Raw genomic sequence first — 27537 nt, forward strand, 5'->3', positions numbered from 1 at the left:
GCGGGTCGGGGCAGAAATGCGGCGGGGCGGGATGGAGAATTTCGCTCCTGTTCTTTTTTTAAAAATGTTACTGGTCTCAACTGGGATCATAACAACTGGCTGGTGTCATATCTAGCTCAAAGGGATACGGTTGTGGTTGCTGCAGCCCCATGACATCACTGCAAGAATTCCTGAGGGCAGTGTCTTCTCATTGTCAGAATGATATCAGAATCATTGTCACTGGGTGTGAGAATCACTATCATTGGGTTTAAAAATCACAGGTATTGCTAAATTATCAGCTTGCCTGTTTGATATCCAGTAAAGGATGAACAAAAATATGGCCCCATGAAATGTTGGGAAGACTGAAGCCACTGTCTTCAATCCCTCCTGCCTGGAGATGCTGAGTTCACAGAATTGTCATGGCGCAGGAGGAGGTCATTTGGCCCATCGCATTGGCACCGGCTCTCCAAATGAACGTCATTCCCCTGCCTTTTCCCCGTGCCGCGGCACGTTGTTTATATTCAAATAATTATCTAATGCCCTCTTGAATACTTCAATTGAACCTGCCTCCACCACGTCTCCAGGCAGAGCATTCCACTCATTGTGTGAAAACGTTTTTTTTCACATCGCATTGGCTTCTTTTGCAAATAATTTTAAGTAATAATATAATAATAATAATCGCTTATTGTCACACGTAGACTTCAATGAAGTTACTGTGAAAAGCCCTTAGTCGCCACATTCCGGCGCCTGTTCGGGGAGGCCGGTACGGGCCCTCTCATTCTTGATCCTTTTACCAGCGGGATCAGTTTCTCCCGATATACTCTATCCTGCCCCCTGATGATTTTGAACATCTCTATCAAATCTTCTCTTAACCTCCTTCTCTCCAAGGGGAACAGTCACAACCTCTCTAACCTATCCTCACAACTAAAGTTTCTCATCCCCGGAACCATTTTTGTAAACCTCTTTCACACTCTCTACAATATTTCCTGTAGTGTGGCACCCAGAACTGTACACAATCATCGAGCTGAGTGCCTTGTATGAGTTCAGCATAACCTCCTTGCTTTTGTATTCAATGCCCCTATTAGTAAAGCTCAAAATACTAAATGCTTTATTAACTGCCCTCTCCACCTATCCTGTCACCTTCAATGATATATGCAGATATATGTTAATATATATTAAGAATTTTACCTGTTATTTTTTATTGTCCCTCCATGTTCTTCCTCCCAAAATGCATGATGCCACACTTCTCCGCATTGAACTTAATTTACCACCTTTCTTCCCACTTCACCAATTTGTCTACCTGGCTATACTGCTGTTGAGTTGCTCCCAAAACCAACAGCGAGATGCAGTTTAAAAAATAAGGCTTTTTGTTCCGAGCCACAAGCTTTGATCACAGCCTGGACTCCCAACAACCCATTGCTAAAAGGTATGTCTGATTTGGCCATATGACATTCATCTATGCTGCAGGTTCCATGTATTCCTGATGCAGCGAGTCCTCCCCTCTCTCCCTCCTCCAGACTTGGATAGCTGCTGTACTTGGAACAGTGCAAGCGGGTCTTGGGTGTTGATCCAGACAGTCAGTCTGAGATCCGAAAACCCGCAACAACGTGGCACACAGTATTACACTAGAATTGCCAGCCTTGTGTCTTAGTTCTACAGTGGGATAGATTGCCTATCAGCTGTCTTCTGCTAGGTTTTCTCCAAACTAATCTAGTCGGCATCATATTTTACAAAAAACTAATACATAAATAGGTCACTTACACATCTCAAGGAAGATTTCATAAGATTGCAGAAGGGTGGCACGCTGGCACAGTGGTTAGCAATTCCGGCCTTGGGTGGCTGTCCGTGTGGAGTTTGCACTTTCTCCCTGTGGCTGCGTGGGTTTCCCCCCGGGTGCTCCTGTTTCCTCCCACAGTCCAAACGTGCGCAGGTTAGGTGTATTGGCTATGCTAAATTGCCCTTTAGCGTCCAAGGGATGCGTGGTTAGGTGGGGTTATGGGAATAGGGTGGTGGAGTGGGCCTAGATAGGGTGCTTTTTCAGAGGGTCAGTGCAGACTCGATGGGCCAAATGGCCTCTTTCTGCACTCCAGCAATTCTGTGGTTCATCTAAGGAGCTGAAGGCAGACAGTGCACCAATGCCAGATTCAGTTCATCCAAGGGACTGAAGGAAATGGCCGGGGTTGTCGATAAGGCCGGGCAAATATTTTAACTAATATGTTAAATCTTCACCGGGAATCTTGGTAACACCAGATGATTACAGGTGGAAAGTACAGGCAATTCCCGTAGTCAATAAATGATACAACCAGCAATGATCAACTGTGATTACTAAGCTCAGGCTCAGCACAATTTCAGAAAGCAGAGTTCACGATTTACAAACCAGACTTGATAGTTGAAGATGTTATAAAATAGGTGCAGGGAGACCCAGTAGGTGATAATGACTTTTAATTAAGTGGGGTTTGAAAGAAACTTCCCACATTTTCCCCTCCAATTTTTACAAAAATAAGGGGCTACCCTGCACATCTTTGGGTTGTGGAGGTGAGACCCACGCAGACACGGGGAGAATGTACAAAATCCACATGGACAGTGACCCGGGCCGGGATCGAACCCTGGTCCTCAGCGCTACGAGGCAGCAGTGCTAACCCCCGCAAATTGATATGGGTTTTTATCTTGTTTTTCAACTCACCTAGAAGGTAAAATAAGATAAGGTAGATAGTCAACATCTTTTCCCAAAGGTAGGGGAGTCTAAAACTAGAGGGCATAGGTTTAAGGTGAGAGGGGAGAGATTCAGAAGGGCCCAGAGGGGCAATTTCTTCACTCAGAGGGTAGTGAGTGTCTGGAATGGGCTGCCAGAGGTAGTAGTAGAGGCGGGTACAATTGTGTCTTTTAAAAAACATTTAGATAGTTACATGGGTAAGATGGGTATAGAGGGTTATGGGCCAAGTGCGGGCAACTGGGACTAGCTTAATGGTAAAAACTGGGCGGCATGGACTGGTTGGGCCGAAGGGCCTGTTTCCATGCTGTAAACTTCTATGATTCTATGATTCTAAGATCACATGGTTTGGAATAGGGTGGAGAATGTATCCGACATTGCGGAAGCACTTTTTCCAGTATCACACTGGAGTGCCAACCTGGACTTTGTGTGCTTGAGTCTCTGGAGTGAGGTCCACCAACGTCTGACTCATAAGAGGCTGCTGTTACCACTGAGCCATGGCTTGGACTCTACATAAGGTTAATGTAAGATCTTGTTGTCTACACTGTTGTGTACAATTTTGGTCCCCTCTCCTTAGAATAATAATAATAATCTTTATTGTCACAAGAAGGCTTACATTAACACTGCAATGACGTTACTGTGAAAAGCCCCCAAGTCGCCACATTCCGGCGCCTGTTCGTGTACACGGAGGGAGAATTCAGAATGTCCAAATTACCTAACAGCACGTCTTTCGGGACTTGTGGGAGGAAATCGGAGCACCCGGAGGAAACCCACGCAGTCACAGGAAGAACATTTTGCTCAATAACATGCAGAGAAGGGCAATGAGAATGATCACTGACAAACATATTTTGCAATGCTGATTGGTTTCATGCCGTGGTTTTGAATTTATTGGAGAGTTGTAAACTGTGAAAGGTTGTGATTCAGATGCTTAACATTATTAAAGATAACATACAGGAGGATAGATTGTTTTAGACAATTAGGCTGGAAACAACTTGTGGTAGTATGTATTGGGGGTCATGTGGGACTGGAAGCCCTAATGTCATTGGCTGACAGATCCCGGGTCCTGGTTGGCCGTTGACCTCAAGCTCCGCCCTGAAGGCGGAGTATAAGAAGCCGGAGTCTTCCCCCGCAGGCCAGTTTACTATCGAGCTGCGGGGGAACAGACACGCTTAATAAAGCCTCATCGACTTCACTCTATTCGTCTCTACACAACTAAGGTCACCCATTTTAAATTGGATGAACTATTCAGGAAACTGCAAGAACATGGTTGAGGCAAAGTTTGACTGTGGATAATAGCCAATGGGTTGGGGGCTGATCACCAACAAGTGTTTGGAGAGAAAGTTTTGAAAGAGATTCTTTAATCGGTTATGTATGGGAGCTTTGTGTTGATTTACCTCCCTATGAGGTGGGGTCGGGAGGGAAAGAAAGAAATGTAGGGGGAGATCCATTTAGCGGTAATGTTTGTGCAATGCGACACAACACAGCACAAGACTGGGAACTCTGCCCATGTTCCATCACTGAATGCCTCCTGATGCTTCTATCTGCTTCTGTAAAGGGTATTCTGAGGCCAGACGCAGGTGATTAATACAATTCTTGTCAATCTGACAGCATTGCGTGTGCTCACTGTCTCCTTTCCCCCAAACCAAGCATTTTAAAATGTTTCATCCTTACATATTCTCAGTACCAGCTTCTCGAACCCCCAAATGAAAGAGAAATATTTGCACAATCATCAAGCAACTGCAGTTTAAATTGGCTTAATTCAGTCGTGGCCCTCATTATTAACATTTACATAGACTATCTTCATAAACAATTTAGTGCAACAAACGTTCTTTCCAAATATCAGTTTGAAAACCTTTGAAACTTGACAGTTAGTGTACCCTGGGGACAGGGGATGTAATTGTCTCATTTATCACTCTCTATCTTCATTAACAGAAAGCCCTTTATTTGAGGACTAAATGCATCAGGAATTGTGCTCATGCCAGGAAACATTACCCACAGAACATCTGAAAAGAAGTTTACTTTTAATATTAAGCTCTGGAATTACCTCTGAGAAAAATGATCATGTTTTTGGGGCATTGAGAAAATACTAGCAGTTCTACATTGAGAAATTAGTAATTTGGCCTTACCGTGCAGTGACAACAGGTGACCTCTTTCCTATTTCTAGAGAGGCTGTTGATGGCTCGTCCCCGAGTGAGTGAGTATCCTTAGACAATTGCTGCAGTCTGGAGCTCAGTTCGCTTATTACACTGGGTTTGCTGCCCTCAACCATCTGAATGGGCCTGGGCTCAACGGCATCCCCCCACAACTTGGACTTTCTCTGTATGAGGTAGCGAGACCGTCCTACGCCGGGGGGCAGCGCGGACGGTTGGTGTTGGGCAACAAGCTCACTGTCTGAGGTCTGCTTCAAGAGAGGGTCCCTGAATGTGACTGGCCCTTTGTTGAGTTGGGACTTTAGCTTTGGCTTTGGAGGCACTGGAGGCTTCTCGAGTATGAAGGTCTGTCCATCAGCAAATGATGTGTATGTGTCCAAGGGCTCTCCGCTCTCTGACGACAATGTGGACATGCTGGAGACGGTCGAAATCGTGCTCGTGGTTTCCAGGTGGTGATCGCTACTGCTTCTTGTGTCTATTTCTTCTACACCCGAGTCCACGCTTGTTTCTGAAGGTGGGGCATCTGAAGGCTTCCCTGAGGGTGAAATGCCAGTAGTTGAAGGTGCTGCAGTTGGAGGTCTACTGGGATGGCTGGCAGTTTTTACAGCCTCGGCTCGGATGAAGATGCCATTTGCGAATTCATCAGGAGGTGGTACAAGACCAATCTTTGCAAGTTCCTCTCTTGTTTCCTCGTCGCTGGAGGACAGCAGTGGAGGGAGAGAAATGGCAAATGGCTCCACATCTTCATCAGAGCTTCCTTGAGTTTGGGTTTTCCCAGGTGCTTCAGTAGTTGGCGGAGGAGGCTCAGAAACAGCACTGGGCGGCTGAGAAGCTTGTTTCTCGGTAGGGGACGGTTGAGGCTGTGGTGATGATGGCTTCAAGGCAGTTGTTGGAGTTTCTTGAAGTTCTGACTCTTGGCCATTACTTGTTGCATGGACCATCAGTAGGCCTGCTGTTTTCTGCTGTGATGTATCCACTATGTTTATAAGCATACTCTTTTTCTCTTCCACTCTCTTATCTTCTCGCTCTGGCTTTTCTATCTGCCCCGGTCTAGTTTCTATTTCTTTCCTCAAAATGGTTGGAGTTCCCCACTGGTGTTTTTCAGTTACTGGCACCCCAGATGTTGGACTGTAGCCTGCTTTGTCCTCTGGAGAGAAGGGAGGCGATGTGAGGCCCTCAATTTCTGTTTTCTTTGCCTCTTTACTGTGGCCCTCCATGTACAGAGGGGCATTTCTCTCCTGAGCTTTTATGGATTCATTGCTTACAGCCACCCTGTGGTGCTGCGTTTCGGCAACCAGTGCCCGCTGCCTTGCGGCCAGCGCAAGTGCCAGTGGTGAGTTGGGGTCCAGTGGCTTCCCTGTGAGGGGATGTATAAAAGTCACAGGTGTGCTTGCTGGTGGTCTTGTGGAAGGGACAGGTGAAGGGATTGGCGATCGGAGAGACCTGTCACTGCTACTCAGTAGTCTCTCGTCAACTGACCTGGACTGTTGCAGAGCTGGGATGTTGGGTGCTGTGTCGCTTTCAATGGCACCTACAGAAAGGAAGACTGTTGATTTCCTCTTCTCTTCCAACCTTTTTTCTCGGTCCCGTACTGCTCCTGCAATGGCGACAGAAAAAGGGCTGGTCAGATCTTGTCCGTCCTCCTGCGCTTTGCTGATTCCCTCTCTCTGCTGCTGCCCATACTCTTTTCCAGAGTGTTGCGCTATCCTCCTGGCTAATAACTCCTTGCCAGCCACAGAGGAACCAGCTGCTGATGCTCTCTCTATCGCGTCTTCAACCTGGAACTGCTTGACCAGAGGGCTTTTCTTACGAAGTGGCTTTGTTGGGGCAAACAGGCCCACATTGAACTGGCCCACGTTTGCGTATGGATTGTCGACCACCTTAGCCTTCCGTTTGCTTTTCTCTTGAGGGATTGGTGAGGGGCTGGGCCAGGGGATGTCTGTTGGTTCTATGGGATAGTAAGATGAATCCTGCAAGATTATCATTGACCTGGCTCTTTTCTGCCTTTCTACTGGAGGCAGAGGAGTCCGACTTGGCTCATAGACCTCCGCTGTCGTCACCGCCTGCTGCCCCCCATGTATTTTCGCTTCGGTGTTGGGCTTAAAGCTGGAACGCACATTGTCATAAGTTCGTCCTGGGGGTGGGGGTGGGGAGAAAGGTGGAGGAGGGCCTGTATCTAAAAGATATGAGGAGGGTGGCGGGGGAGGGGCTATCTGAGGAGGTGGGGGTATACCCAGTCCTTCCCGAAGAGTGTCTTGCATGGACGTGCTGCGTGAAAACCTTCCCTCCATGGCTGAGACTGACAGTTTATCGTCCTCAGAGGCTCCTGAAATACATGACAAAAGCACCTCATAATATACACGTACCCTGTTGAATCTCTCAGTAAAAGGCTTGGCAGGCAATGAATTACTTAAAAGTACAGTGAACATCACTGTGTATGCAAATCGAGCAGCCATGTTTGCACACAGAAAGGTCCCACAGCCAGTGGAGGTAGCGAGTTTTTAACCTTTGATCTTTTGATGAGCCAAGCCACCTGGAGAACTTACTTCTCTTCCACCACGTGTGCTGTGGCACTCAGCTGAATTACAGAATCATAGACTCACTACAGTGCAGGAGGAGGCCATTTGGCCCATCGAGTCTGCACTGGAGCTCCAAAAGAGTACCCCACCCAGGTCCACTGCCCCCACCCTATCCCCTTAACCCCACCTAACCTGCAGATCTTTGGACACAAAGGGGAAATTTAGCATGACCAATCCACCTAACCTGTACATCTTTGTAATGTGGGAGGAAACCGGAGCACCCGGAGGAAATCCACGCATGCAAGGGAGAAAGTGAAAACGCCACAGTCACCCAAGGCCGGAATTGAACCCGGGTCTCTGGTGCTGTGAGGCAGCGGTGCTAGCAATCGGTAGGCGAAGAGTGGCACTTACAACAGCACTTACACTCAGTAGTACACTGGGGCGTCAGTTTGGATGGTGTGCTCAAGTCCTGGAATAGGGCTTCAAAAGCCTTTGACAAGGTGCCACACAAAAGGTTGCTGCATAAGATAAAGATGCATGGCATTAAGGGTAAAGTAGTAGCATGGATAGAGGATTGGTTAATTAATAAAAAGCAAAGAGTGGGGATTAATGGGTGTTTCTCTGGTTGGCAATCAGTGGCTAGTGGTGTCCCTCAGGGATCAGTGTTGGGCCCACAATTGTTTACAATTTACATAGATGATTTGGAGTTGGGGACCAAGGGCAATGTGTCCAAGTTTGCAAACGACACTAAGATGAGTGGTAAAGCAAAAAGTGCAGAGGATACTGGAAGCCTGCAGAGGGATTTGGATTGGTTAAGTGAATGGGCTAGGGTCTGGCAGATGGAATACAACGTTGCCAAATTTGAGGTTATCCATTTTGGTAGGAATAATAGCAAAAGGGATTATTATTTAAATGATAAAATATTAAAACATGCTGCTGTACAGAGAGACCTGGGTGTGCTAGTGCATGAGTCGCAAAAAGTTGGTTTACAGGTGTAACAGGTGATTAAGAAGGCAAATGGAATTTTGCCGTTCATTGCTGGAGGGATGGAGTTTAAGACTAGGGAGGTTATGCTGCAATTGTATAAGGTGTTAGTGAGGCCACACCTGGAGTATTGTGTTCAGTTTTGGTCTCCTTACTTGAGAAAGGACGTACTGGCGCTGGAGGGTGCAGAGGAGATTCACTAGGTTAATCCCAGAGCTGAAGGGGTTGGATTACGAGGAGAGGTTGAGTAGACTGGGACTGTACTCGTTGGAATTTAGAAGGATGAGGGGGGAGCTTATAGAAACATATAAAATTATGAAGGGAATAGATAGGATAGATGCGGGCAGGTTGTTTCCACTGGCGGGTGAAAGCAGAACTAGTGGGCATAGCCTCAAAATAAGGGGAAGTAGATTTAGGACTGAGTTTAGGAGGAACTTCTTCACCCAAAGGGTTGTGAATCTATGGAATTCCTTGCCCAGTGAAGCAGTTGAGGCTCCTTCATGAAATGTTTTTAAGACAAAGATAGATAGTTTTTTGAAGAATAAAGGGATTAAGGTTGATGGTGTCCGGGCCGGAAAGTGGAGCTGAGTCCACAAAAGATCAGCCATGATCTCACTGAATGGTGGAGCAGGCTCGAGGGGCCAGATGGCCTACTCCTGCTCCTAGTTCTTATGTTCTTATGTTAACACACAACTTCCATACCTATAATGAAAGCAAAATACCGCAGATGTTGGAGCTCTGAAATAAAAACAGGGAGTGCTGAAAAAACTCAGTAGATCTGGCAGCATCTGTGGATAGAGAAACAGGGTAAACGTTTTAAGCCAATATGGCTCTTCTTGGCAGGAAGGAGTGGCTCTTCCAGTGACAGTCACCCTATGGGCCACTGGCAGTACATGTCCACTTGCTCCATTGGGAATCATTCCAGGAGGCTGCACATGTACGCAGTGACCTGCAGTGCAAGTCCGAGCCTCCAGAGGCACTGGTGCTCAGAGATGCTGGGAAGGCTGATCTACGTCCTGCAGATGGTTTGTTCGAGGTCTGGCCTCCTTTCAGCTGGATCCCGGTGTCCATCCCCTCTGCACCAGGAGAAGGCTGCTCGTCTTACTCCTGTTGCTGTTACTTCCCCTGTTGCCCTTCATGAGTGGTGCACGGTGGAGCTCTACAAACTGCCCCCATGCTATGGTGAAGGTTGGCAACAGGGAAGAGCAGCTCGAGGTGAATGAATTACTAATGGGTGAAATGTCTTGCAATAAGTTAGCAATTGCCTGTCAAGCTCTGAGAGAAGAAGTACTTTGACAGTAACTATCATTTGGCCATGTCTGGAGCATCTTCAGTTTCACTGATCAAAGCCTCCCCAGCTTGTCAGTTGCAGGGAAGAATCTGTCCCCGCGGCACACACACCTTGGTTCAACCTGGGGAGTTGCTGACAGGTTGGGAATCAAATGCACTGGCTGGGAAATCCAGAATTTAAGGTGAATCAGTTCTAATTGGCTTTTCAAGCACCTTAATTACTTAACCAGTTGATCCAAGAAGGTTTCTCACATGCAGTCAATCACTGGGGAGATGGGGTAGGAAGAGGAGGGGTTTGGGGAGGGGTGGGTCAAAGATGGGGGTACAGTTAAAGGGGACTATGAACGTTGTATGTTCGGTAGGTCTCACGAAGACGTTCTGAATCCTTTATGGTTAAAGATGAAGAGTTTATTGACAACACATAATTATGTACATATTTACAGGGTATGAGTTAACTCTATGTTTGCTTCTACACAGGCCTCTGTCCAGTCCACAACTGACCCTATTCTCAAGTCCCGTGTCTGTTTACATCACACTGTGAATGGTATTGTTCTCAGTCCCACATGAACACTTGCTATGTCAAATAACCTTATACTACACCTCCAGCAAGTTTTTAGCCAATGTATTTACATCATAATCCTGCTAGCCTTTCTCCTCCCTACAAGTCTCTGACTTTATAAAGTCAGATGGTCTGGACTCTTGACAATTCTTCTAGATCTCATTCTGGTTACATTCGGAGAAGTGGCAGGCTCTGTTGATTTGGGAGACCTTTGTTGATTTAGAGTTTGAATTGTAATCTGTCTTTCTGGCACTTGATTTGTCTTTTTTAAATTTTCTAAAGTATATGTAGGAGACTTGCCTCGAGATATAAAGAGGCGCCTCATCCTGTTTCTCCTCATTGTACCTTCCGGTGCATGGATGAGGTATGATCTTGGCTGGTCACCATCTCTCCAGACAATGGTACCCCATCGTTCAAGATCCCTGATTAACACCCTCTCCCCTTTGTGTTACTGTTTCAGGTTTGTAGCGCAGGTAGAAGTCTGTCACTGCTGACTCAGGACTGTTCTCAGTCCCGAATGTTTCAATAGTCCTTGACTGCCAACCCTGCGCCAGGTTTTTGTGGCAGAGTTTTCTGCCCATCAGGACCTCGGTTCGCTCCGCGTAATCTTTGTTTAGTGTCAACCCTGCTTCCTGAAAGCATTTTAAGGCAGTCATGAGCTTCCTGCCATGTTCCTCAATGGTCATGCCATGGACTGAAACATCATCCATATGGCAGACAACACCCTCCCAGGCCTTGCAAAATGGCTGACATCGTGCATTGATAAACCCTGATTGCCGAGGTAAGGTTGAACGGCAAACAGTTGAAAGGGAGTCTGCCGAAGGGGTCATAAACGTAGTCAGCGATCTGGATTTCCCATCTAGTGGAAATTGTCAGGAGCCACTGATAGCATCGAACTTTGAAAGCACTGTGCTTTTGGAGAGTTTGGTCATACTGTCATCCACTGATGCCACTGTCTTGTTGAATTGTGTCAGGTCGACGCCGATATGGACTCACTTGGCCTTGGAATTGGGGCCATTCTGGAACACCAGTCAGTGAAGTGACTCCTATTTTGGTTATCTCATCTAGTTGTTGCTGCATTTGCTTCTTGAGTGGGTGCAGTATTTGCCCTGGTATGAACAGGCACATAGACTTGGCATAACTCCCTTGATGTAATACTGTATGTAATACTGTATTTGGAGATAGTGACCACAATTCTGTGACTTTCACTTTAGTAATGGAGAGGGATAGGTACGTGCAACAGGGCAAGGTTTACAATTGGGGGAAGGGTAAATACGATGTTGTCAGACAAGAATTGAAGTGCATAAGTTGGGAACATAGGCTGGCAGGGAAGGACACAAGTGAAATGTGGAACTTGTTCGAGGAACAGGTGCTACGTGTCCTTGATATGTATGTCCCTGTCAGGCAGGGAAGAGATGGTCGAGTGAGGGAACCATGGTTGACAAGAGAGGTTGAATGTCTTGTTAAAAGGAAAAAGGTGACTTATGTAAGGCTGAGGAAACAAGGTTCAGACAGGGCATTGGAGGGATACAAGATAGCCAGGAGGGAACTGAAGAAAGGGATTAGGAGAGCTAAGAGAGGGCATGAACAATCTTTGGCGGGTAGGATCAAGGAAAACCCCAAGGCCTTTTACACATATGTGAGAAATATGAGAATGACTAGAGCGAGGGTAGGTCCGATCAAGGACAGTAGCGGGAGATTGTGTATTGAGTCTGAAGAGATAGGAGAGGTCTTGAATGAGTATTTTTCTTCTGTATTTACAAATGAGAGGGGCGATATTGTTGGAGAGGACAGTGTGAAACAGATTGGTAAGCTCGAGGAAATACTTGTCAGGAAGGAAGATGTGTTGGGCATTTTGAAAAACTTGAGGATAGACAAGTCCCCCGGGCCTGACGGGATATATCCAAGGATTCTATGGGAAGCAAGAGATGAAATTGCAGAGCCGTTGGCAATGATCTTTTCGTCCTCACTGTCAACAGGGGTGGTACCAGGGGATTGGAGAGTGGCGAATGTCGTGCCCCTGTTCAAAAAAGGAACTAGGGATAACCCTGGGAATTACAGGCCAGTTAGTCTTACTTCGGTGGTAGGCAAAGTAATGGAAAGGGTACTGAAGGATAGGATTTCTGAGCATCTGGAAAGACACTGCTTGATTAGGGATAGTCAGCACGGATTTGTGAGGGGTAGGTCTTGCCTTACAAATCTTATTGAATTCTTTGAGGAGGTGACCAAGCATGTGGATGAAGGTAAAGCAGTGGATGTAGTGTACATGGATTTTAGTAAGGCATTTGATAAAGTTCCCCATGGTAGGCTTATGCAGAAAGTAAGGAGGCATGGGATAGTGGGAAATTTGGCCAGTTGGATAACAAACTGGCTAACCGATAGAAGTCAGAGAGTGGTGGTGGATGGCAAATATTCAGCCTGGATCCCAGTTACCAGTGGCGTACCGCAGGGATCAGTTCTGGGTCCTCTGCTGTTTGTGATTTTCATTAATGACTTGGATGAGGGAGTTGAAGGGTGGGTCAGTAAATTTGCAGACGATACGAAGATTGGTGGAGTTGTGGATAGTAAGGAGGGCTGTTGTCGGCTGCAAAGAGACATAGATAGGATGCAGAGCTGGGCTGAGAAGTGGCAGATGGAGTTTAACCCTGAAAAGTGTGAGGTTGTCCATTTTGGAAGGACAAATATGAATGCGGAATATAGGGTTAACGGTAGAGTTCTTGGCAATGTGGAGGAGCAGAGAGATCTTGGGGTCTATGTTCATACATCTTTGAAAGTTGCCACTCAAGTGGATAGAGCTGTGAAGAAGGCCTATGGTGTGCTCGCGTTCATTAACAGAGGGATTGAATTTAAGAGCCGTGAGGTGATGATGCAGCTGTACAAAACTTTGGTAAGGCCACATTTGGAGTACTGTGTACAGTTCTGGTCGCCTCATTTTAGGAAGGATGTGGAAGCTCTGGAAAAGGTGCAAAGAAGATTTACCAGGATGTTGCCTGGAATGGAGAGTCGGTCTTACGAGGAAAGGTTGAGGGTGCTCGGCCTTTTCTCATTAGAGCGGAGAAGGATGAGGGGCGACTTGATAGAGGTTTATAAGATGATCAGGGGAATAGATAGAGTAGACAGTCAGAGACTTTTTCCCCGGGTGGAACACACCATTACAAGGGGACATAAATTTAAGATGAAAGGTGGAAGATATAGGAGGGATATCAGAGGTAGGTTCTTTACCCAGAGAGTAGTGGGGGCATGGAATGCACTGCCTGTGGAAGTAGTTGAGTCGGAAACATTAGGGACCTTCAAGCAGCTATTGGATAGGTACATGGATGACGGTAAAATGATATAGTGTAGATTTATTTGTTCTTAAGGGCAGCACGGTAGCATTGTGGATAGCGCAATTGCTTCACAGCTCCATGGTCCCAGGTTCGATTCCGGCTTGGGTCATTGTCTGTGCGGAGTCTGCGCGTCCTCCCCGTGTCTGCGTGGGTTTCCTCCGGGTGCTCCGGTTTCCTCCCACGGTCCAAAGATGTGCGGGTTAGGTGAATTGGCCAATGATAAATTGCCCTTAATGTCCAAATTGCCCTTGGTGTTGGGTGGAGGTGTTGAGTTTGGGTATGGTGCTCTTTCCAAGAGCCGGTGCAGACTCAAAGGGCCGAATGGCCTCCTTCTGCACTGTAAATTCAATGATAATCTATGATTAATCTAGGACAAAGGTTCGGCACAACATCGTGGGCCGAAGGGCCTGTTCTGTGCTGTATTTTCTATGTTCTATGTTCTATGTACTGTATGCGGCCCTCGGCTACCCCCAATCTAGTGAAGGGTTTGGGAATGTCGTTTTAAATTTGGAACCAGGTGCTTGCAGTACGACTTTGTCAATTTTCGGATGGAGGCTGAGATTGACACAGGCCTTTTTGCTTAACAGGGAGAGTTCTTGGTTGTGGGCTACATTTATCTTTGTATTGGAGGGTCGCCAGCAGTGTGCCATTAACTGGGAGCTTGATACCACCTTCTCCAGACAGCTGTGTTGTGGGTGGCATCAGGAGTTGTCAATGGCCACAGCTCTTTGTTCACAATGGCACCTGTGTCCAATTTGAAGTTGGTGAGGAGATTGTTTTCGGACATGTCCACATTCCACAAATAGAACCCAGGATCCTTGACCTCACCCAAGAAGCACGGTTTGGTCTAGCTGGTGTGGTACATCAATTTAATGGATTATCATGTGAAATGGATTGGTGCTGTTGGCAGATTTCAGATTGTCTGACTATTTGGATGGCCTTTTTTAGAGTTGGATCTGCCTTGGCCTGTTGTTTGTCTGAAAGGGCACCATCCACCACTCCGACAACCGTTCTGTGCTTTATGAGTTCTGACGCACCATCATCACAGCCATCAGCCAATCTGTTATAATTTGTTGCTCCACACATTTGAGTCCAACCACTTCTCCAGCCCGTTGAGACATTTGTTGAGGTCTGCTCTCTTTAAAATGTTGTTGATTCTTCGTTTAAAATATGTATTGAATGATTTTAGAACTTAGAATCATAGAATTTACAGTGCAGAAGGAGGCCATTTGGCCCATCGAGTCTGCACCGGCCCTTGGAAAGAACACCCTACTTAAGCCCACACCTCCACCCTATCCCCGTAACCCAGTAACCCCACCTAACCTTTTGGACAGTAAGGGCAATTTATCATGGCCAATCCACCTAACCCGCACATCTTTGGACTGTGGCAGGAAAGCGGAGCCCCCGGAGGAAACCCACGCAGACACGGGGAGAACGTGCACACTCCACACAGACAGTGACCCAAGCCGGGATTCTGGGTCCTTGGAGCTATGAAGCAACAGTGATAACCACTCTGCTACCGTGCTGCCCTTCATCAGGTTTATCAGAGGATTTGTTTATTCCTTGGGTTGCAATAATATCATCGGCTATCGGACCTACTGAGTAAAGCTGTGTATTCACTTGTTCAGTTTCTGTCTTTTTATATAATCCTGGGGCAATTGTTATAGAACGTCAGAAAATTTACAGTGCAGAAGGAGGCCATTCGGCCATCGAGTCTGCATTGGTCCTTGGAAAGAGCAGCCTACTTAAGCCCACACCTTCACCTTATCCCCGTAACCCAATAACCACACCTAACCTTTTGGACAGTAAGGGGCAATTTAGCATGGCCAATCTACCTAACCTGCACATCTTTGGACTGTGGGAGGAAACCGGAGCACCCGGAGGAAACCCACGCAGACACGGGGAGAACGTGCAAACTCCACACAGTCACCCGAGGCCGGAATTGAACCCGGGTCCCTGGAGCTGTGAGGCAGCAATGCAACCACTGTGCCGTCCTGTTATGGACAGGAGGAGGTTCAATTTAAAACAGCCCTGGTTTCCTCTGATCCGGCATTGGGGTAACCCGTGGGCTCTGGTATTTGGACCCAGGGATTGGGGTTAGGCTGAGGGTCAGGAGAGTGGGGTGTTTTTAAGGACCCTGGCCTCTTTAGGGGATTCCTACTGTCTGTACTATCTACAGATAGTAGATTTTGTAGATCTACTCTATACTGTGTGGGCTTTCGCAATAGATCTCTTGAGTATTTAGTTGCACAATGGAGTTTTTTTCCCTGCTTCCAAGTCTGCAACGGAACTTCTTTCCCTTTGTGTCTTCACATCAGGTGCTTTCAGTCAGGTCAGAATGCTGCTCCTTAATTTTCCAGCTTGTGAATTGCTGCTCCAGCTTCTCTGAGGGTGAGGGTTTTTCCATTAGCCACCTCCATGTTGTATGTTCAGTAAGTCTCATGAAAAAGCCCTGAGTCTTGGATGGTTGAACATTCACTGTTTATTGATAACAAATAACTATATAGCTACATACAGGGTAAGCCCAAGCTATGAGCTAACTCCATGCTTGCTTCTACGCAGGTCTCTGTCCAGTCAACAACTGACCCTAGTCTCAGATCATGTGTCTCTTTGTATCATACTGTGTGCAGTGCTGTTTCCCAGTACCACATTAACCCTTGCTATTCCAGGCACCCTTATACTACAACAATCTGGCACAGGGCAGGGGTGTGGGACTGGTATTGTGCTGCCGATGGGTCAAGGTGGCCCTTAAAGGAGGTCCCCATACTTGCCTGAAACCAGTCACACAGCTTAAGCTTCTGGGCTTCCTGCATGGCATGAGTCTCCTCCTGCCTTCGGTAAAATACCTGTTGCAGTGTGCTGCGGCCACATGACGCCTCAATAGGCCCAAGCACGGGTGAGCTACCCAACACCTCCCTTGCTCCCTGGCAAAATTTCAGACAGATTGGAAATGGGTGGGTGTGTGGCGGGGAGGCCACCTGCTAGATTTTATATGCCTCTTTACCTTCAAACCCACTGCTGGCAGAGCGTAGACGCCAACCCATGAAGTGGTTGGGATGATGTTGGATCCTGACCCAATGTCACTTTTCGGGGATTTTATTCTTCCCATACATGCAAACCAACCACCCCTTGCCTCGGAAAACTCCCCCCTATATTTCTGTCTTTTAAAAAAAATCTATCTCCCTCAATCTGATGGGTTTTTTCTCTTCCCTCTATGATTTAGTATCTCTATTTTTGCCTATCTCCATCTCTCTGTATCTTTCTAACTGTATCCGTTTCTCTTACTCTATTATCTCTCCCTTGTGTTTGTCTGTAGTTTGTTATTTTTCTGTACCTATCTCTGCCTGTGTCTGTCTATTACTTTTTAATCTCTATCTTTGCCTCTATCTATCTCTGCATCTTTCTAACCATTTCCATTGGGCTCTCTATATTTCTGTACCTCTGCTCCCATATCTTTCTGTACCTCTGCGACCATCTCCGCCTATCTTTCTGCTTCTTTATATCTGTGACATTACCTATGTGTGTCTGCTTTTTTATTTCTCGATAACTTTCTATACCTTCATTGTCTCTCTATTTGTATTTATCCTTCTTTTGTTCAAACAATGTGCATATATTTATCTAACTCTTTCTTACAGGTATTAATTGATGCTGCAGCAGCTCCTTTAATTGGAGCTTGCTCCATTCTAATTCCAAGTCTTGTCTGGAGCCAGTTCATTTAATATCCCTTTACAACTGCAGGAGGCTTATCTCTTGATTTAGTGCTAAAGTTCCCTGTTTCTGAGGCATAAGGTAAAAGTTTTGGGCCCCACTCTGAACAGCCCTGACAAATAGCACCTGGTCATGAATTGCTGGGTTGACATCCAGCAGTGGTCATGCATCTGAACAGAATGACCACTGGCTCAGGGATAGCGTCCCTATCCTGCGTCTGGTCCAGCCAGCCCACAAAGGAGGTGCCCACACTTGCCTGAAACCAGCCTGCACAGTTCAAGCTTCTGGGCTTCCTGCATGGCATGGGTCTCTTCCTGCCATTGGTAAAGTATCAGTGCCTCAATAGGCCCAAGCACGGGTGAGCTACCTGTGCCTCCCTTGTTGCCGCCCCCCCCCCCCCCCCCCCCCAGCAAAATTTCAGGCAGATTAGAAATGGGTGGGTGTGTTGGCAGGAGACCAGAATGCTCGACCCTGAGTGCTAGCTTGACATCCAGCAGGGGTACTCATGTCCGATAGGTGTTGGTGCTCCCTCTCTAATTATAAATGTTTTGGAGGCCCTTTACCTTGGTTGCACCTCAAAGATAAAACCCATGAGAAAGGCAATGGGAAACCACCCCACGCCCCCTAGCAGGTGGCTCAAAGAATCTCATGCGCGAGAGTAAAGTTAGGACCTGGCTCAGGGCAGGACAAGATGGACGGACTTCTGCAGATCTCATTGTGTTGGAAAGGCAGAATATTCTGTGGATTGGACAGCCATGCAGGCAGCTCGGGACAGAAACTGACTCTGACCCTCTTGTTCTACATGATCCCTGTGGAAGGCTGCTCAGAGTGCAGGAAGGAAGAATCAGCCAGAACACCCCACCCTGGTCATGACTGAATGATAGCTACTCGAAAATCCATGTCTGGATGCTGAGTGAGGACAAAATGGGGCTTGGGTGGCAACGATGGACACAGTTGAACAGTTGACTCTGGCTGTAAAATCTCACATGAAGATGCGAAGGACTGGGCAGAGGAAGGGAGAGCAAATTAAATAAAAAATAAATCTGAGATGTCAATGGAAAACATTACACATCAACATTAACAAAAATGAATATGATTCAGCTACATGATACCTCGGGAGTTAAATCAAAACAGGAGTGAGGCCAGTCTTAACAACACTGTCAGATTATCTGGTCCATGTTCCTCCCTTTCCTCTCTGTTCTTCTGGCCCCCTGCGAGTCATGCAAGAGCCTAGGCAGTCAGTGTGATTGGGTTATCCTACTTCAATTGTCACCGCTGCCCTGCGCCCATCCACATATCTGCTCTGTCCAGAAGGGGAAGGGTACTCAATGAATAGTAGCTGACTTTCGTCTTTCTCTTTCCTTATAGGTCAACTGTAAGACCCTTCCTATTGCCCTGGTGGAGGTGATTTAACTCAATATAGGAAGGGGACTAATTCTAGGGACCTGAAGGTTCCACATTGGCTAGTCCCATATCAGAGCGAGAATTTATCAATTTGAACTACTGGGGAGAAAGGTTCAAATCCTCCATGTTAGCATGGTAAACTTACCTATAGATTTTGTCCTTGACATTCCTCTAGGCATTGAGATGTGTGGTTTCTCTGGTACAGAAGGTGGAGTTGACTTTGAAGGCATACCTTGACGCTCAAATAGTGACTGAAAGAAAAGAAAACAGACACATATTCATGGGAGAAGGACTGTGGACACTGGATTTCATTTATATGAAACTCATTAACAGGCTGTGTTATTACAAAAATTTGGATTTCCATAGCTCCTTCAGTGTAGTAAAACATCCCAAAATGTTTCACAGGAGTGCAATCAGACAAAAAATGATACAGGAACAGGAGTAGGCCATTCGGGCCTGCTCCGTTATTCAAACAGATCATGGTTGTTCATCTACCTCTATGCCATTTTTCCTCACTTTCCCCATGTCCTTGATGTCAGAAATCTATCGATCATTGAACATAGAATCATAGAATTTAGAGTGCAGAAGGAGGCCATTCGGCCCATCGGATCTGCACTGGCTCTTGGGAAAGAGCACCCTACCCAAGCCCACACCACCACCCTATCCCCATAACCCAGTAACCCCACCCAACACTAAGGGCAATTTTGGACACTAAGGGCAATTTAGCATGGCCAATCCACCTAACCTGCACATCTTTGGACTGTGGGAGGAAACCGGAGCACCCGGAGGAAACCCACGCACACACGGGGAGAATGTGCAGACTCCGCACAGACAGTGACCCAAGCTGGGAATCGAACCTGGGACCCTGGAGCTGTGAAGCAATTGTGCTAACCACTAGGCTACCGTGCTGCCCATAAATTCCATCACCTGCAGTGGTGGGATTCGAACACGGGTCCCCAAATCATTACCCTGGGTCTCTGGATTACTAGTCCAGTGACGATACCACTACGCCACCTCCTCCCCTAAAAACATGCTCAATGATTGAGCTTCCACAGCCCTCTGTGGTAGAGAATTCCAAAGATTCACCACCCCGAGCGAAGAAATTCCTCATCACAGTCTTAAATGGCCTGCCCCATATTCTGAGACTGTGTCCTCTGGTCCTAGACTCACCAGCCAGGGTAAACATCCTATCCACATCTACCTTGTCACATTCTGGAAGAATGTTGTAAGTTTCAAGGAAATCACTTCTCATTCTTTTAAACTTGAGAGAATACAGGCTCAGTTCCCTCCATCTCCCTGCAGAAAACAATTCCACCACCCCTGGGATTAATCTGGTGACCCTCCAGTGCACTCCCTCTATGGTAAGTATGTCCTTCCTTAGGTAAGGTGACCAAAACTATACATAAGACTCCAGGTGAGGTTTCATCAAGGCTCTATACAATTGAATTAAAAAGAACACATTAGGACTGGTGTTACTGAAATAGTATTCCAGAGATTTGGACTAATAATCTGAATAACATGAGATCAAATTCCACCAACAAATCATGAATTTGAATTCAATTCGAAGATTCTGGAAATAAAAAGCTGGGATCTGTAAAAGTGATCATGTAGCTGCGAGCTTGTCATAAAAACCAAACCGGCTCATTCATGTTCTTTGGGGAAGGAAATCTCCCATTCTTAACTCATATGGCCTAAATGTGACTCCAGACCCATACCAATTTGATTCACTGCCCTTTGAAGTGGCCTGGCAAGCCACTCAGCTGTGCCAATCTACTTCAAAGAACATCGAGTAACAGGGATGGACAATAAAGGCCAGCCTTGCCAGAGACGTTGCATTTCTGCAATGGTTTAAAAAAAACGTTTATTTGAGCTAACCTTGGAATGTAAGCTCAGAACGTCATCTGAATCGTAAGGTTCAGGGTTCAAATCGCACTCCGGAAGACTTCAGGACAAATTCTAGTCCAATACTCCATTTCGCCGGCTGGTCAATGGGGTTTCCCATTGTGGGGCAGCCCCATGTCGTCGGGAAACCCGGGTCTGCAGGCAAAACGGAGAATCCCAATGGCGGAGAATTCAGCCCAAGGTCTTTATTTTTTCCTAAAACTCAATGGACCACATTTCTGATAACAGCCTTTTTTACATTCAGGAGGCCCAACACCGGAATGGTTTCCGGGAGTAGTCCATGAAAACAATTCTTTAAGAGTGCCCAAACTCGGGGAGGGCAAAGTGTCCGAAATATATCAGGAGATGAGAAACGAGGGGGAGGCGCTGGTAGAGGAGCTGAAAGGAAAATGGGAAGAAGAGCTGGGGGAGGAGATTGAGGAGGGGCTGTGGGCTGATGCCCTAAGTAGGGTAAATTCCTCTTCCTCGTGTGCCAGGCTTAGTCTGATACAATTCAAGGTTCTACACAGAGCACACATGACACGAGCAAGGCTGAGCAAGTTCTTCGGAGTGGAGGACAGGTGTGGGAGGTGCTTGGGAAGCCCGGTGAACCACACACATATGTTCTGGTCGTGTCCGGCACTGGATGAGTACTGGAGGGGAGTGGCAAGAGTGATTTCAAAGGTGGTGAAGGTCCGGGTCAAGCCAGGCTGGGGGTTAGCTATGTTTGGGGTAGCGGAAGAGCCGGGAGTGCAGGAGGCGAAAGAGGCCGATATTCTGGCCTTTGCGTCCCTGGTAGCCCAGCGAAGGATCTTACTTATGTGGAAGGAAGTGAAACCTCCCGGCGTGGAGGCCTGGATAAACGACATGGCAGGATTCATAAAACTGGAACGGATGAAGTTTGCGTTGAGAGGATCGGTTCAGGGGTTCTCCAGGCGGTGGCAACCGTTCCTTGACTATCTCGCGGAACGTTAAGGGAAAATAGATTGTCAGCAGCAGCAGCCCAGAGGGGGGGGGGGGGGGGAAGAGGAGGGGGGGAGCACTATTTTTTGTTACTTTGCTAGTTCACTATTTTATTTAAATAATGTTACTTATTAGTTATTGTGTTATCTCTTATGTTGATTTGTAAAGTGGAAAAATTGTGTTTGAAAACTTTTTAAAAAGAGTGCCCAAACTCACTTCCCCTCCCAAATTTTCTCACATCCTTTCCTGAGGTTCTAACTCTTGCTGGGAGATACGTCCAGTGCCTCACCCAGTTGGCCACTAATTTGAAACTTGACACTGACTATTCATGCAATAGGCAATTACAGTTGAAGTCGACCGCCACTTATGTGAGGCCTCTCAGAGGGAGGGGGTGGTGCACTTTCTGCATAACCAGAGAGAGCTGGATTTTCTTCCATTGGACTCTAGGCCAATTGTAGACCTCTGCCACTATCCTGCTGAGATAGGTCACTCGCTGCAGATCAAGAATGGACCCTGGGACCTTCCGGCTGGGGCTTTGTGACTCATTATGAACTAAGCAATGCCTTTTTATTCAATGGACTGTGAAGATCAACTTTGGAGATAAGTTCCATCCTTTCAGCCAGGAATTAAGGGCAAAAAGAAAAATCTTGTTCTGTGTGCTGAACAAATTATTCTTGATTAGTATTAGAAATTCAAACACTCACGTCAAATGAGAAAATGAAGCATAAATTTAAAAGCTATTTAAATTCAACATATTTACATAAGCCTTGGTGCACCATGGTTGCAGAGTGCACAAGGAAGAAAGGAACAGGAGGCCACCATCAGTTTTTGAGCCAGTCCCGTCACTCAATTAGATTATGGTTGACCTATTATCTCAATTCCATTTACCTGCTTTTGTTGCACATCATTTACCCTAAAAAGTCTATTGGTCTCAGTTTTGAGATTTTCAATTAACTTTATGGGAGAGAGATCCTTGAATGGGCACCTCTAATCTTAGAAACATAGAAAATAGGAGCAGGTGGAGGTCATTCAGCCCTTCAAGCCTGCTCCACCATTCATTATGATCAGGGCTGATCCAACTCAATAGCCGAATCGCATCTTTCCCCCATGTCCTTTGATCCCCTTCGCCCAAGTGCTATATCTAACTGCTTCTTGAAAGCATACAATGTTTTGGCCTCAACTACTTCCTGTCACTCATCAGCCTCTGAATGAAGGTTATGTTTCCTTGTTCTGGACTTCCCCACTCTGTCTACCATATTAAGTCCTTGAATCATTTTAGAGTGTCAATTAATCCTTTATATTCAAGGGAATAAAAGTTTATTCTGTGCAACCACTGGTCACAATCAAATCCTTTTAGCCCCTGTATAACTACATGGAATCCCCCTCCATCTTGAGATGCCCTCTGAAGATGCTTTCATTTTTCTTCAAATAAACTGTGGCCAGCACTGTGGAGGGTAAGCCCCTATGTGAAATGGTCTGCAGCAGCGGCTGTGACCACCTTGTCCCTGTGGCTCTGGTTGGCCAGGTAGCTATAAAAGGCCTGGTGGGGCCCACCTGGCCAGCTGCTGCCAGGCACCTACCAGGGCTGGTCTCACCAGGGAATCTACTGGTACTGAGAAGATCCCAGCAGAATCCCCAATCCACTCCAAGTGGATGCTTACATGATCAAACTGGCTATTTGCCACTGCAGGCAGGAGCCTTTAACATTTTCACCCTGCTTCAGGTAAGATTGGCTGGAGGCAGGAATGTCCTCCTAATTTTTCCTGGTCCCATTGTCAAAGTCGCCTGAGTGTGACTGGTAATATACCACCTCTTGACTTATAAATATATCAGCTCTTCTTTCATTGTCATTGAGTCAACATCCAGGAAGTCCCTGCCGAACAGCATTGCAGGAGTGCCTTTACCTACAGCGGTTCAAGAAGAAGGCCAACTACCACCTTCCAAAGAGCAACTAGACATGGGCAATAAATGCTGATCTTGCTAATAATGCCGACAACCAGAGAATAACGTTTTTAATAGGCTGCATGCACAACATACCTCAAGACAGTTGGACGGTCTACAAGACTAATTCTTCCGGGTCACTGGCAGAGTTCATCTATGTGAATAGCTACTAAGTGCAAATGGAAGTGAAGACGGTTATGGAATAAAAGGGAGAGGAAATGAGAACTGGAAGTGTGTTCATCAAGGCAGGGATTTGTGTGTATAATTGTTTGCTCAAATACTTGAGAACTCGCCAAAAGCCTTTAATTGAAGGTTAGCCTAACATAAATGGCTGAGACAAGGTACAGAAAATTAGCAGATGGATTAAACAACTTGTCAGGCAACGTCTGCTGTGGTCAAAGAGCATATTTACAGTCAAATGCCCTAGCAAGTACTTAAATTAATCTTGGAATGGATGGCTTCACAAATGGGGTGGGCCCTTCCAGCTTGCCCACTACTATCCTGCCCCAACTGACTGAGGTTGGGGTACAACTCTGCAGATGACAGTGACCATAGTTCATGTATGATCTGGTCAGTAAGTGTTGGTGGGCTATTCAACCATTGTCGGGAAACGGTTTAGCCTAATCCTGTCATCAACTGACATCCACAAAGGTGAAGTTTGTCATTAAACACCAATTAAATGTGGGCATCCTGTCTGATTTTCAAATTCTGAGCAGTGGTGAAGCTGATGGTAGTTCCCAAGCTCTCCAAATTTGAAAGTAGTTAAATCAGGAGAGATGTGGATTTAAACTGGATTTTCCTGGTCTGAATGGTTGAACTACAGATAACCTTAGTGGGCTGAACCACTGCGAAGTTCATGGAGGGAGTCTATGAGCCTGTATATTAAGGGACCGAGGCATGGTACAGTCCATACCTAAGCACTCTCCACAGAACTGAGACAAGGCATAATCTGTACACAGGCACTAGGAATGGCACAGTCTGCGCACAGGCACTGAGTTACAGTGCAGTCTGTACCCAGACGTTGCACCCAGCACTCAGGCATCATTGTACCCAGGCACTGGGGGATTGTGCATTCTGCATTCACACAATGAAGCATGGTGCATTGTTGGCAATCGGGCAGAGCTCTCATTCAAAGTCCCAGTAGGTACTGGGGAAATATGCACTATCCATGATTGTGAATGGCTATAACCCACATGTTGCTGAGTCATAAACATTTACCTTTAGATGACACTGCATGCCAAATGCTCAGTCAGACACAGCAACATAAGCTGAACCTCGTCACAAGGCCTGAATCACCCTCAGCATTGCTTTTGTACCATAAGAAAAACATTCTCTTTGACATGGTACTTTTACCTCCTCAATTAGAATATCTCTTCATATTAAATTATACCCCCCCCCCCCCCACCAATCTTACCCTTTCAGCCCCAGTATCACTTTGGTGAATCTGCACAACACTTCATTCAAGGTCAATATATCCTTCCGGAGTTCTTCTGCCCAGACCGAACATGGCACTTTCAATGGGACCTGACTGGAGTTTTATGAATTCTGGCATAACATCCACCACTTTGTATTCAGAAGATGGAAGATATAGGAGCTGGAATAGGTCCTTTGACTCTTCAAGCCTGCTTTGCCTTTCAATGAGATTATGGCTGATCTTCAACCTCTATACACTTTCCCACACTATCCTTTAATTCCCTTAGTACCCAAAAATCTATATACTCCAGTCTTGAATATACTCAATAATTGAGCAACCACAATGCTCTTGGGTACAGTTCCAAAGGTCCCCACCATGTGGGGGATTTGTTTTTGCTTGTAGAAGTAGAGAAAGCCCCTGTTTCAGCTGCTTTAGCTCAGTGGACCAGACAACTGGTTTGTGATGCAGAACAAGGCCAGCAGCGTGGGTTCAATCCCGTACCGGCTTACCCGAACCAGCGCCGGAATGTGGCGACTAGGGGCTGTTCACAGTAACTTCATACTTGTGACAATAAAAGATTATTATAATTATGCACAAGTTCAAGAGGCAGAATTTTACATTCCCCCGCTGGCGGGTTTGCAGATGGAGGGGGGGGAGGGAGGCTATAAAATTGCTCGGATGGCCTTCTCACCAAACTCCCACCCGACCAGGCCTCTCGTCAATTTTATGGTGGGATTGGTGAGGCCAAGTCAGCCCACCCACCCATCCTTGCCCCAGTTGAGGCACATAAGTGGCCAATTAATGACCACTCAAGGGCTGTTTCCCACCCAGGCTCAATTTTCAAGGTGGCAGGAGGCAAGGGAGTTGCCTAAAAAGTGACCCCTCTCGGGCCTTGTTTGGGAAAGGTGGGGGGTGGGGGCGCCCCTGTAAACAGCCTTTTTTCAGCATTGGCGTCCGCAAAATGATCTGGCCCTTGTAGGTGCTACCTCCCCTTTTGTCTCTCTACCAACACTCCCACTACCACTCCCTGCAGGCCTCAACTTCTCTCCTCGTCCTGAGATACCCACACTTAACCTGACCCAGGACTCTTGGAACTTAGACTCTGGGCACTGCTTGTGGTCCTGGTCCTGTCATCTGTAACCTCTGGCACTGCTGGGACGAGAGAGCTGCCAAACAAACAGATTGGCTGTCAGCTCTCTAAGGTGGGACCTTCTCCCAAGTGAGGGCAGAAGTCCCATCTCCAGTTAATTGACAATCATTGGAGCATTAAATGGCTGCGGGCAGCCAGTACCCAGGGCAATGTGGCGGGAAGGAAAACATACTAAAAGTCCTGGCCAAGGAGTATAAAGCCCAGTTTGGCAGAGTAATCCTTCAACAGAGCACTAAACTTGGGGAATTTGGTGAGTGGTGACATAAGGGTTTTATAAAATCTAGTCAAATTTTTCATTTAGAATTTAACTTCAACTTTAATTTGTAGTTCCTTTCATAGTCTTAGTCAATGATAAACAAGCTGCTTGTTAGTGCCAGCTGCACAGCTAGTTGATTAGGTGGAGTTAGCTACCAGGTCAGTCGGGTCTAACTCAGGTCTTTGGAATTTTTGCTGGTTAAATCCAGAAGGTTTTGCTAATGCATGATGGAGTGCGATATCAACAGAGTACTTAACTTGGAGAATTTGACGAGTGAGGGAAGAGGTTCTGTTCCGGTCTTTTACAAAACAAGAATAGTCTGTGAGGTAATTGGAGACAGCAAGGTCTGGTGAGTAGCTGGCCAGTGTTTCCAAATAATAGTCCTCTAAGTAAAGGCTTGGCAAGGAATCTCATCCTGTGTCACGTGGGAGATCCTGGTTGCTTCTCATGGCCTGGATAATCACATGAGTAGGAAGTGTTGCCAGCTAGAGTAGCTCAATTCTGGGTTTCAGAGCTTGAGTGGCACCTGGAGTCATTACGGGGCATCCATGATATTGAGGGCCCTGTGTGTAACATGTGTCTGGAGGTGGTCACCTTGCAGCTTAAAATGTGTAGCTAGAGAGGGAATGGGTGAATGCTAGAAGGACAAGGAGGATCAGGTAGGCAGGATACATCTCACTTTCCAACCTGTATTCTGTTCTGAATACTCGTGCGAGTGATGGTTTCTCTGGGTTGCGCAAGCAGAGCCAAATAAAACGATTGTTTGCTGTTCGGAGGGATGATATAGTCGAAGGATTATTAAATGGAGCCATATGAGCAGAATTAAAGAACTAAAAAATTACAATCACACTACTGGGAGTGTAATACAGCCCCAGTCAGAGGGAGATAGAAGAGCAAATATGTAGGCCAATCTCTGAGAAGTGCAAAAATAATAGGGCAACAAGCGTGGGGGAATTCAACTAATATATTATTAACTGGAATAGATTTACTGTGAAAGGCACAAAGGGTGCATAATTCTTAAAATACATTCAGCAGGACCTTATAAGCCGGTACAGAGTAAGGCCAACAAGAGACTGGGTGTTTTTTTAATTATTCGTTCTTGGGATGTGGGCATCGCTGGCTGGTATTTGTTGTTCATGGCTGTGTGGATCTGGAGTCGCATGTCGGCCAGACCGGATAAGGATGGCAGATTTCCTTCCCTGAAGGACATTAATGAACCAGGTGGGTTTTTACGACAATCGGCAATGGTTTCATGGTCACCGTTAGACTTTTAATTCCAGATTTTTTTTTATTGAATTCAAAT

The 27537-nt window shown here is 46.4% G+C and overlaps 1 protein-coding gene across 5 annotated transcripts in view; it reads right to left on the reverse strand.

The window, feature by feature from the left end:
* Positions 1-27537, reverse strand: part of LOC140387908 (SH3 and multiple ankyrin repeat domains protein 3-like) — a 1536301-nt gene that overhangs the window by 42409 nt on the left and 1466355 nt on the right. For 4 of the 5 annotated variants that reach the window (XM_072471211.1, XM_072471209.1, XM_072471210.1 and 1 more), the window contains 2 exons: positions 18775-18880; positions 4816-7165 (listed from right to left, as the gene is read on the reverse strand). In XM_072471211.1, the coding sequence (XP_072327312.1) occupies positions 4816-7165; positions 18775-18880 (2456 nt within the window). The remainder of the gene's footprint in view (positions 1-4815; positions 7166-18774; positions 18881-27537) is intronic. The other variant, XM_072471213.1, reaches the window with a different exon arrangement.

This window comes from Scyliorhinus torazame, chromosome 13, assembly GCF_047496885.1.
Source record: "Scyliorhinus torazame isolate Kashiwa2021f chromosome 13, sScyTor2.1, whole genome shotgun sequence".
NCBI classification, from domain to species: domain Eukaryota; kingdom Metazoa; phylum Chordata; class Chondrichthyes; order Carcharhiniformes; family Scyliorhinidae; genus Scyliorhinus; species Scyliorhinus torazame.